Source organism: Antennarius striatus, chromosome 24 (assembly GCF_040054535.1).
Source record: "Antennarius striatus isolate MH-2024 chromosome 24, ASM4005453v1, whole genome shotgun sequence".
NCBI lineage: Eukaryota > Metazoa > Chordata > Actinopteri > Lophiiformes > Antennariidae > Antennarius > Antennarius striatus.
The window spans coordinates 640,309-652,500 of NC_090799.1; the positions used below are offsets into that span (position 1 = coordinate 640,309).

The 12,192-nt window shown below is 49.5% G+C and overlaps 1 protein-coding gene across 3 annotated transcripts in view; it reads right to left on the reverse strand.

Annotated features, from left to right (window-relative positions):
- The window catches only part of dmd (dystrophin), a 129,386-nt gene that overhangs the window by 11,338 nt on the left and 105,856 nt on the right, over positions 1 to 12,192 (reverse strand). For 2 of the 3 annotated variants that reach the window (XM_068308880.1, XM_068308882.1), the window contains exons 68-73: positions 10,967 to 11,002; positions 3,858 to 3,919; positions 3,706 to 3,780; positions 2,384 to 2,585; positions 2,205 to 2,290; positions 1,051 to 1,208 (exon numbers count right to left, since the gene is read on the reverse strand). In XM_068308880.1, coding sequence (XP_068164981.1) covers positions 1,051 to 1,208; positions 2,205 to 2,290; positions 2,384 to 2,585; positions 3,706 to 3,780; positions 3,858 to 3,919; positions 10,967 to 11,002 — 619 coding nt within the window. The remainder of the gene's footprint in view (positions 1 to 1,050; positions 1,209 to 2,204; positions 2,291 to 2,383; positions 2,586 to 3,705; positions 3,781 to 3,857; positions 3,920 to 10,966; positions 11,003 to 12,192) is intronic. The other variant, XM_068308881.1, reaches the window with a different exon arrangement.

A 12,192-nucleotide genomic window follows, 5' to 3' on the forward strand; every position in this document is an offset into this window, starting at 1 on the left:
TGGTTCATCCATCACTTTCCCATCAGAAGGGGATTCTGGGAACTTCAGGGATTTTGGAATTTCCAACGTTATTGGTGCACAGTGACCATAGAGGCCTCCAATATATAAATATAGCAGCGCATTAACGTCAAATCTGTGGGTTTGAGATCCTTCGAGGTGCACAAAGAGACGCAAATCCAGTCGAAGAAGCAGATAAATACCGCCTATGAAGCAGACTTCATCTGCACACATTCAGAGCTCGACGGGTCGTCCGCGCTTAGTTACAGTTGCTAAGCTATGATCGGACAATGGGCGTTCGGAGGAGGGCTTCAGCCACCAGTCGATATTCCTTTTGTTGGAGGCATGAGAACGGCTTTTCCCTCTTTGAATGCGTTTCAGAGGAAGAGGCTCCGCTCGCCGTCCAAAAGTCCGACTTTAAACACGAAAATTCTGGATCATCTTTGGGAGATCGGGGATAATCCGGTCACGCTCGCAATTACGGGGGAGCCTCGGGGGCGGACGGCGGATTTGCTGCTTGTTTTGTGGCTCGTTTGTTTGTTTGTGCTGTCTGCTCCCAAAACATACAGAAAGACAAAGGGGGATGGGGGGGGCGGCGATCCAGACGGCGTCTGTGATTCATCCGTCGGCGTGACGCTCGTACAGGTGGACGCCTCTTTTCTCCTCCGTCCACAAACATTCCATCTCTAAAGCTGTCAGAGATCATTTATCTGATCCCTGCAGGCTCTTATTCACTCACACACACACACACACACACACACACACACACTCTCGGGCCCCGTTTACCGGAGTCTGTGCTGCATTTGTTTTTATTATCCTCAGCTTTATCGATAATTCGGCTTTTATTTTTCTGCAGACAATCGGGGGGGGGGGGTCTTTCTATAAATAAACCCAGAGCGCTCAGACGCTGGGTGGTCTGAATGCGGAGGGGCCCCTGGGGGGGGGGGGGGGGGGGCATCACCGCAAAAGCCCACACGGAACCCGTTGCTACGATTAGCGAGCGCTCATTCAGCGAAACAAACAAACAAACAAACAAACAAAGGAGTCACGTACGAACTGGAAGCAGCTGCGGACGGACGGCTCGATGTTGGAGCCCCCGAAGGAGGCGACCTCACCCAGCTGCCGGGGGATCTGGATGGAGTCGTGCAGCAGGAGGCCCAGACGACGCTGGTCGCAGAATCCCGTGGCGCTGGCGACCTGTCGGAACAAAACTGAAGGATGGAGACAAAGAGGAGGTGTGGGGGGGGGGTAAAGGGAGAGAATGGAAGTGGAAAAAGGATGATGGATGAGGACAAACAAGGAGAAAATGATCCGGCGATGGCCTCTCAAGTGTCGGATTCCATTTTCGTCGAGGCGTTTGTAATAAATACGAAGCCGGCTACAAATCTTTGAGAGGAAGGACGAAGATCTTGTGATCTCCAGTGAGATCCGAGTTGTGCACAATATTTCTGCACTATTAGATGCACTGGATTATAAAATTCACTGGATTATAAAATGCACTGGATTATAAAATGCAATGGATTATAAAATGCACTGGATTATAAAGCGCACTGTCAGTTTGAGAAAATTAAAACCTTCCATGTGCGCCTTATAGTGTGGAAACTCCTGGACATTTAAAAGACGCTGATGACGTTTAGGCATCCAATCCCTGCAGCTGGTGGATTAAACTTGACAACAAAGCCTCTGATTGGACGAGAAGCGCGCCGGCCCGCGACGTTATGACGCGCAGCCTTCCGTTGTGTTTACCTTCATTAAGTCGTACGCAGACAACAACAGGATGTAAACCAATAAGCCGACGCGTCACACGGGTCGGTTACAGCGCCGTGTTCCACCCGTTCATGCAGAATTAAATGCGTCTCATTCATCTCCTGCTTCTCTTCCCAACTAATTACCTCAAATTTATTTAAACTTTTACTCTTTAAATACATTAAGGAAGTGTTTGTTATCAATTAAACTTTAATTTTCTCATTAATTATTAGAGAAACAGAATTATGACTTCTGGAAAGCGGGATAGAGAACAGCATCAGTAAATTATGACCAAATCTGTTATTTCTATCAGCGCTGATTAACGGTTAAAACCTTCACGCCATCTGCCCGCGGCGTCGGATCGGCGGCGCTCTTTGCTCTGATATATTCAGACAAAACCATGATTTTGCTGGTCGTTAATTAAAAAAACTGTTCAATCTGTCGCGGTTCCTGTTCCTCACATCTGTATTTATCCTCCAGGTGAGCCTTGCAGAGCGAGATGACTCCGGTCTTGAAGGACAGGGTCCGGATCTTTCCGGTGCGACCCCTGCAAGGCGAGAAAACGTATGATTGGTCTGCCACATCACAGCGTGTGTGTGTGTGTGTGTGTGTGTGTGTGTGTGTGTGTGTGTAGCCGTACGTGTCGTAGACGTTGAGCAGCCAGTTGAGGCACATGTCGACGCACAGCGGGACGTTGACCAGGTGTGAATGGCTCTGCTCCAGACGCTGGTACAGGCTGGTCAGACAGGCGGCCAGCTGGGAGATGTCCAGCAGCTGCTCGTTCTGCTTCAGGCCGTGCTGCTCGAACACCTCGCACGCCATCGGCATGCTCAGCAGGTCCACTGCAACACAAACGGGGCGGTTAGCGCGCTCGGATGCCGTCGAAAACCGGCCGCGTGAATCGCTCCGATTGATGAGCAAATTTAAAATAACCCCTTTTTATTCCTGCCGGATTACAATCTGCCAAAAAAACGGAGACTCTCAGATCGTCTCGCGACTTCGCTTTCGCTGTGAACCGTGTGACTCACAAAAACTGTAAACTTCTGTTTCGGAACGCCGGCTGTTTCTATATTTTCTCTTCCAAGAGGCGTCTGACATGTCGGACAGCGGGAGAGAGAAAAGAGCAGCTGAAACAAAAAGGTGAACTTTATTTTGAAATTCTACACGCTTGGTGTAAATATTGTCTACATCTGTGGTGCATTTTTTGCACGACAACTGGTTTCTAGCTGGAGCGTTAGCGCTTTGAGGTCAGGGTGGCGAACCGCATAACCGAAACAATGAGCTGAAAGAGGATAAAACGCTCCATAACTTTAGTAGGATCACGTCTGTTTCTGACAAATCAACTAACTTTAAGGAGATTGATTTCTATATATTACATCCTTTATTTTATTTATATATATATATATATATATATATAATGTCACTAATAGAATTTTTTTTAATACATAAAATTTTATTTTTCACAATTTTTTTTCACTAATTTCCTTTCAGCAGGAAGGTCCCATCATGATACAGGAGACCTCCTTTACATTTTAATTGTGTTATTAATACCAGATGCAGGGATAAAATGTATATAAAATAGAAAGATTACTGATATTTATACCAGTGACACAAAAATAAAGAACAACAGGAAAGAAAACAAATAAAAGAAGACTGGGAATAATGTGAAGGAAAACAGAAAAGGCCCTGCCAAGACGCCTTCGCCGGGTTAATCACCAGACCTGGTGGCGTTTATTTATAGCAAACCTTCATGGTATAAATATCGCTCATGCGCTATATGTCTGCAGGCGGGTGTACGCTCTGGCGTCGCGTCATGACGGCTCGGAGGCGGCTCGCTCTCCAGATCCACCCGTGAGACACGAGACGGATGAGTAAACACTCATATGGACGCGCGAGGAGGCGAATGAGGCAGAGGAGATGAGAGGAGGAGGAGGAGGAGGAAGAGGAGGAGGAGGTTCTTACAGCAGAGGGCCTTCTGCAGGCGGCGGAGCTTCATGGCCGTCCGGTAGGCCGAGAATCGGACGTTGTTCAGGTCGGCTGAGGAAGAGGAGACAAGATGGAGATGAAGGAAATTTTATGGAGCACACAGAGGAGGAGGAGGAGGAGGGTCTCACCCAGAGACTGGTAGAGCTCGGCCATCTTGGGATGATCCCAGCATGTCGTCTGGGTCTGGTGGCTGAAAAGGGACAAAAAATAAGCGTTTAAAATAATTTGTGACCTCAGATTGTTTAAAACGAGCGAACAGACGGAGAACGAGTCAAAAAAGAGGGAATATGAACTCAACCCGCTGCGGATCCTTCAGGTTTTCCTCCGTTTCTTTCCCTACAGGGGATCAGAACACTGGCTCTTGTGCGATTGACACGTTAAACCCTCCAGATAGTAAGTTTGATGTAGGACAGGAGGGTTAATATTAGAGGCATGCTCTTCAGCACCAACATCAGATCTGCATACTAATGCCGGCGACTCTGCCGTCTCCCAAAAACCCAAAAGTAAATGTAAAATCCTCTCGGGCGGCGCTGGAATGAATCTCCGCTCCTGATGAATGAGATCAACTTCTCCAAAATCCCACACTCTGACACTAATCCTTTTGTTTGTGTGTTTCTCCCCTCCATCTCATAATCTTCAGAAATAACACCGCGGAACGAACACAAAGACCATGTTGATGGAGGGGGGTGTGTGGATGGGGTGGGGGGGGGTAGAGATGGATGGATGCTGTGTCATCCTCTCCTCACGACCGCTGCACGCCACTCACAGGAGGCCCGGCTGCGTGTTTGGAGACGGCGAGTGATTCACGCCTGCAGACGGACGCGCAGGGCCCAGAGTTCCCACGCCTGAATAATAATAACAATAGATACTTAAAGAATCCACAACTCCAACTTCTTCCCATTTTTTTGCTGCTGAATTGCGTTTGTATGACTAAACCCATGACACTCACACACAAATCAAGCCCCAGCCAATCAGATTGAGACACTCAGACACGTGACCAGACTTAAACACACGCTTTAACATGTCACATCAGATGTATTCTCATTAGTAACTGTTACACACAGGTTTTAAACATGGGATGCATCTCTGCTGGTTCATCTGGAGCCACTTCTTTCATGACGTCATCAACGCCTCCTCGTCTAATCCCGCCTGAATGTCGTGATCGGCTCTAACCCCCCCCCCCCCCCCCCACACACACACACACACACCACGCACACACCCCCACTCAGCCCATCACGGCGTCTTTAAACGTTCACTCTGAAGTTAAACGCCATCTAGAAAACATTAAAACTCCATTTATTCCAAACGGCGGCGGAAACTAATTATGTTACTGTAAAGCAAAGAGGCGATTTTCCTGCTCGTTAGTTCCACCGAGCTGCTGTTATAATTATTACACCGACATGAGCGTCAAATCTGGAGGCTAATTCCAGCCGCGGCTCCGTCTACAACCTGATTGGAGTGGCGCTAAGAACACCGGAGCCGCGTCTGCGCCAGACGCTCCTGTGCGTAAATGCGCACGGAGGCCACGTCCGCCTCCAAACATCTGAACGCCCCCCCACCCTGCAGGAGATGAAGATGAAGACCCAGGACGTCTTCCTCAACGCCTCTCACCCCCCGTCAGATGGTTAACCAATGGACATTCGGCGCGCGCCTGCGTCTGGCTTTACGCGCCAATCAGGGCGTCTGCGCTGCTGACGTCATCCAGTCAAACAGACGCTAAAGGAGCGTCAGGCCTGAGAATGGATCCGTCTCTGAGAGGGAAGGAACCGGAACGTTTGGGTCAGATCTGATGTTTCCAGGTGCGTTCCGTTCAGGTGAGGTCACACCTGCGCCTCACCATCCACACGCCGGCTGTGGTCATTATTATTCACCGCTGCTCGTTCTCCCACCCACACTCACACTCCGGATAATGAGGGGGGGGGGGTCCCACGGTGAAGAGCTACTTAAAACACACACACACACACACACACACACACACACGCTCTACCGCGCTGTGCTCCAATCCACGGACGCCCGGCGGCTCTCACCCGGCTTCTGACCGACGGAGGGGGGTCACACCCGGGACGGGAGCTGCGGACGGCTCCGGTCAGACTTCCCTACTGTAGTGTAAGGACCCCCCCCCCCCCACCTCTGGCTCGGGATCAGATCCCTCTTTGCCAAATCACCCCCTGAAAGCCGTTAATGACTCGCTTTGTGTTCCTGCAAAAGACTCAAGATTCGATTCCAGCCGTTGCTGATCATTAATCAATAGGATTAATTCATCAGAGCTCTGTGGGAATGAGGTGAGGTCCGTGAGAGACGCGCGTCATGACATCATTAAGGCTCCGTTTGCGTCACGCGTCCCGGATGAAGACCGGAAACTTCTCCTTCCGTCAGAAACGTTAAGAAAGGTCCTGGAATCCGCGCGTAACCGGGAATGAATGGAGGAGACGGATCCTCCGCTGTTTGGAGCCAATCACGGCTGATGGATGATTAGAGGTGGTTTACGGGGCCACGCCCCCCCACCCCCCCACGACAGAACGTTTCCTGAGCACCAGGCGTGTGAATGAGCCCCAACAAACCAAACAATGGATTCGGGGGACGCGAACAAGAGAGAGAGCGGGTTTAAATAAGAAGGCATGAAAGCCATATTCATCAGCTGTGGGGGGGGGGGGGGGGGGCTGTGGGGGGGTGATGATGAAGAGGAGAACTGAGGAAACCTCCCGCCGAGCTGAAAGGAAATTTTAATTATTTTCCCTTGTGGTAATTTACCATAATGATCCGAGAAACATGACGACTAATATCCAGTTTCATAAAGATCATTTGAGGTTTTTATTTTTAACAGACGGAGTCAGATGTGTGTGTGTGTGTGTGTGTGTGTGTGTTAGAGGTTTAGAACGTGAAGATTCAAATTGTGTGTTTTTAAATCCCCCCCCCCCCAAAATCCCCAAACTGTAAGAAAACCAGAAAAGCTGACGACACTGAGTGTTTGTATCTTCTGCATTATGGATGAAAAAAATGAATAAAATATCAAAAATTGTTTTTTATTCCGTTTTTGCCGGAGGGGAAGTTTCTGATATCTCGGATTTATGACGTCACAGCCAATCAAAACGCAGCATGCGAATAAATCAGCGATTTTTGATGGTGGATTGGAACCAAAGCGATGACGTCGCCTTTGCTGTGACGTCATTCAGAATCTATAGATTGAATGCTAGCACAGCCCTCCACCAATCACCTGCCAGCCAATCAGAGTGAAGGCTCCCTCAAAGGGGCGGGTCTTACAAACTCAACACTTTTATCCAAATATAAAAACCTAAATTCCTTCCTCACACGTTTGTGTTCGTGACCTCTGGTGCACGTTTTGTTTCCAGCCTCGGAGAAATAATCGATGTGGAGCTGCACAAAAGGACCGCAGGAAATAAAAAGAGGCTTTTTGATGCTTCTGGCCTCCGGAGGTCGACGCCGACTGGAAGCCATCAGAAATCAGACTCAGACTCACCAGGAGGTCAAAACGCCTGATCCAGAACCCCAGGAGCGGGAAACGGGTTCCACACCCCAGTGGGGTCAGGGGTCACTTCCTGGTGGTAATGGAAGGACTTCCTGTGGGATGATCATCCCTGGGGTGTCTAACTTTCCTGACAGCTGAGCCCCGATAGGAGGAACCCCCCCAGCAGGAGGTTGTGGGTTCGACTCCCCGACAGTTTGATGCTTATTGTGGGCGATAAGCATCAAACCGTGACAGTCGTGTCTGAGCAGCGACCCAAGGTGTGTGTGAGGGGTTTTTATCCATCAGCTGTGTTTAATCAGCACACACACACACACACACACACACACCTGCAATCAGGCTGGTGCCAGAAAATCTGCACCAGCAAGCCCACATCCTCTGCTCCCAACTCTTGAACACACACACACACACACACACACACACACACACACAGAACCAGCACACACTTGATCTGGAGGAACTAAAACAAAAACGTTTGCGCTGACAATTAGACCCCGTGTCATTTCAGTGCAACCAGAACGCCGTGCACGCCTCCGCGCATGCGCAAAACACACACACACACACACACACACTACACACACACACACTACACACACACACACCGATCCAAACACGGGCTACTTTGCTGGCGCGGAGGTGAGTGTGTTTGCACCTCTCGTGATTGTGGAGGAATGCAACACACACACACACACACACACACACACACACACACGGATCGGACGCCGCTCCACGGGGGGGGGTCTTTTCTCTTGCAAAGCCTCGACCGGCCGCTCGGATTCACCCAGACCCACCTTGGTGGGGGTTTGGGGGTGGTGGGGGGGTCCGTTTGCTGTGGAGCGTTCAATGTCCTCCCTGCGTCCCGGACATGTCAGCAGCGAAGCATCCGCGTCAAGAACCGGGGTGGGGGAGAGAGATGGGGGGGCGCGTTTCGGGTGGGATCGCGGGTGGAGGACGCCTATCCCGGATCTACCGCAGCAGCCACGGAGGCTGGCTGGAGGGGGGACGGGGGGGGGGGACGGCTAGCGCCCACAACACTTTTTCTCCCCCACCTTTAAACAGTTAATCATGAATATGTGGTGTTTTTCCCGGGTCCCACGCCCCGTGGGTGAAAGGATTCCGGACACAACTCTGGTCATTTCTGCTCCCATCACTCATTCATTCGATGCGCGGTTTTTTGTTTTTTTTTAGTGACAACTTGCACGTAATGTTGGGCAGAAACGATCCGCTACACGTGAACGCACCCCCGGTGTGAACCGCTCCGTTTTGGCGCAGATCCGGACTCCAGGTGATTTTTTTTTCCTCCTCGGTGTGGGGGCTCCGTGCCCCACATCACCGCCTCTCTGTGAACAGGTTTACTGCATTACGACCAACAAACACCCCCCCATCACCGTGAACGCTCCCCAGCCCCGCACTCACTTCCGAAGCTGCTCCCGCATCGCCGGCCGATCGCAGCGCTCCGAGTCCGGGAGGAAAGAGCCGATTCCCGGGGAGGAAGCGAAGTGTTATCCCGACCCCTCCGCGGTCCGACCGAGCGTCCTCTGCCACCGGAGAGAGGAGTCCGAGATTACCGTGTGTGTGTGTGTGTGTGTGTGTGTGTGTGTGTGTATGTGTGTGTGAGAGAGAGAGAGTGTGTGTGTCGGTGTGTGTTCCTGCGAGCGGCAGCGGCGGGTTGCAGAGGCTGACTGGCCAGAAAGGAAGACGCGCCGTCAATTTCAACGGAATCGGAGAAAGGCTGCTTCCGCTTGGAGTTTCACAATAAAAGCACGACAGCGTGGAAAAAGCGGATGTACTGCAGGATTCGTTGTGTTTACGGAAGTGACGTCAAAGCAACGTTATTCCTCGCCGAATTTGATCCTTTTTTTTTTCAACTGGAATTACATAAATTTCACGATGTGAGTCAGCAAAGTTGAGGAAAATATGATTTAATCGTCATCATTTAGAATTCAGTCACTTCTGGTAAAACCACTTGAAACCACTTAACAGAAGGTCATCAGTTGAAAGTGGGTGACAGAATTTAAATGTATGACAATAATAAAATCTGCCTCTGTGGTACTTGTTCCTTGATTACTAATTTTTAAAAAAAAAGATGAATATATATCTATTTTCAAATAAAACTTGATTTCTCCTGGCAAAACCAAAAGTGACATGCTCTTGGATAATAATGATATAGATAGATAGATAGATAGATAGATAGATAGATAGATAGATAGATAGATAGATAGATAGATAGATAGATAGATAGGCAGTAATTTCATTTTATGCACCAGGAACCAGAGTAATTTAAACAGTAAATTCGCCGATAAATAAGAACAACCTTGTTGGATCCTAAGAAAATTCACAATAATTGGAGCACCAGCTGCTTCTTGCGACAGAGCGACACAGCGGACGCTTTTATAGTGAAATTTAAACTGAGCCCATTTCCTCCTGGAAGCGTCTTCTTCTGGACAACTTAGCACAGCTCAGCGAGACAAGGCGGAGCTCAAGCTCACTGCCTCTGCCTCCCTTCCCCCCATCCCACTGTTTCTGAAAGCAAAGGAGCCCCCACACCATCAAGGAGGTTTTTCACCTCCCTGACAGAGAGAGGGAGAGAGAGAGAGAGAGAGAGAGAGAGAGAGAGAGAGAGAGAGAGAGAGAGAGAGAGAGGGAGGGAGAGAGAAAGGGAGAGCTTTTCAGGACGGATTCCTGCATTCAAGGCCACAGGAGAGAGAAAGAGTGACAGAAAGGACGAAAGAGGAAGAGACAAAAGGGAAAGGAGGTGGCGAAACAGATAGAGGGGTGCTTTTTGCTTCTGGGAAAGCGGGGTGTGTGTGTGAGTGTGTGTGTGTTTGGGGTGGGGGGGCTCTTTGCTTTGGGAATCAGTGTTGAATGCTGGAGAAATGTGGGCCATGTTGCACCAGCAGAAGACAGAAGAACAGCCTGTAATTTGTGAACAAGTCTCAACTGTTCTTTCATCCAACCACAACATCATGTATTTATACCTGAGTGTGTGTAGGAGTGTGTGTGTGTGTGTGTGTGTGTGTGTGTGTGTGTGTGTGTGTGTGTGTGTGTGTGTGTGTGTGTGTGTGTGGAGACAGTGAGCGATCAGGGAGGCATCGATCAAACACAACAAACATTTCCTGATTGGAGGCAGTTGGTCATCGTTTTGCAGCCGACGGTGTTCGTGTGGGAGGTTATGGATCTGGAGGACTCCACCTATGGATGAGCTCACTCGTAGCAAATCAAACGCACCCACACAGAACGGAGTGTGTCTGCGTGTGTGTGTGTGTGTGTGTGTGTGTGTGTGTGTGTGTGTGGAAGGTGGAGGTGAGTGAAAGTGGACGTAACAGGTTTGAAAAGAAAAAAAACACCCCACGGAGAAGTGAGTGATGATGGCGTGTGTGTGTGTGTGTGTGTGTGTGTGTGTGTGTGTGTGTGTGTGTGAGACAGTTGGTCGGCCATATGTTGTTGCGCTCTGAGTGTGTGTGACGGTGTTTGTATTCATGAGGCGGCGTGGGGAAGTTGTGGAGTGTGTGTGTGTGTGTGTGTGTGTGTGTGTGTGTGTGTGTGTGTGTGTGTGTAAGCTATGGCTGGAGTGGGTGTATCGCTTGTTTGCACACTGGCTGCTGCAGAGTGTCACTACACAGCCAAAACTATCACACTTCAGGGCTTTTAAAAAACGCCTACATTTCCCATAATGCAACTTTGATTCTTCCAGGATCATTGGGTAGATTGCATTGCTTGCGTGTTTTCTACATGTCGGTGTACGGCACTCACAGGGTCTCGGTCATCTGCTCGGGTCCGGCTTCATCTCTGCACGTGAAGAAGAAGAGTCGGTCACTTCCTTCCCTTCCCTCCTTCCACTTCCTGTCTCTCTCTTCCACTTCCTGTCTCTTCACTCGCTGTTAATTCCACGCCAAACTCTCGGTCGCCCAAGCAAGCGGTGTCAGCGGCATGCGATCGCTTGCTCAGCCGTTAAGCGTTAACTCAAACACGCCAAACTGCTAGTTGCTGATTACCAACCAGGTGCATTCTGGGTAAGGAGGAAGTAACCTTTAAGCCCATTCAAGGCGGAGTGGTTGCATCTCGTCTTTCTAAGTCAACATTAAAGTCAGAGGTCACTTCTGCTCCACCTCTAAGAACAGACATGTCCATAAAAGGAGGAGAAAGGGGAGGAGCTATGACAAGAAGGGGTGTGGCCAAGAGATTTATTGTCTCCTTCAAACTGAGGAGATAATGAGGCTCTGGAGCTCCTAGCCCCAGAATTTAATTTTTAATGACATCTATTTACGTACAAAATAAACTGATATCCATTACCTGAACTTGTGGCACTAGCCAATGGAGATCGACCTCAACAAAGCCCCGCCCACCCTGAGATGAAAATGTCTCATCTCTGCCTGAAAAGTGCCCTCATATCACTTCATCTGCGAACAAACGACTCAAAAATGCCTGAAAACACTTCTGTGTAATGACGCAGCAACGATCCCAAACATTTATCTAATTACCCCTCGTGTTTAATTCGGCGGCGGTCCGTTACGGCGGCGGCCTGCTAACAGGCAGACGACTGTTTGTGCCCCCCGTGGTGCTGAGGCAGAAGTTGTAAGACTGTGATTTCCACCGCGCGAACGCACCCCACCTCCGAAACTTCTGCTATCTGCTGATGAGTAGTAAACAGTCTCCCAGAATTCATCAGAGCGCTGCGGCGCGAACGGGGACTCAACTGCTCGACAAGCATGTTTGGAGACATAATGAAGTAAACAATGTCGATGTTTTTTTGACCTACCGTGCAATCTTTGTGGAAATGACTTACGAAGCATCTGGCTGTTTGCGAAAGATTCTTCTGCAAGGTTAGACTCAGGTTCTAGTCTTACAAAGATAACTCTGTCATCATCCACGGCCCAGACGCAACTTCTTTTCAGCTAAATCGTCAAAAAATGAGTTTATTCCCAGTGACGGAACAGAATGGTGCGATCACTGACTCCAAAGCAATTAATCATCCAGAC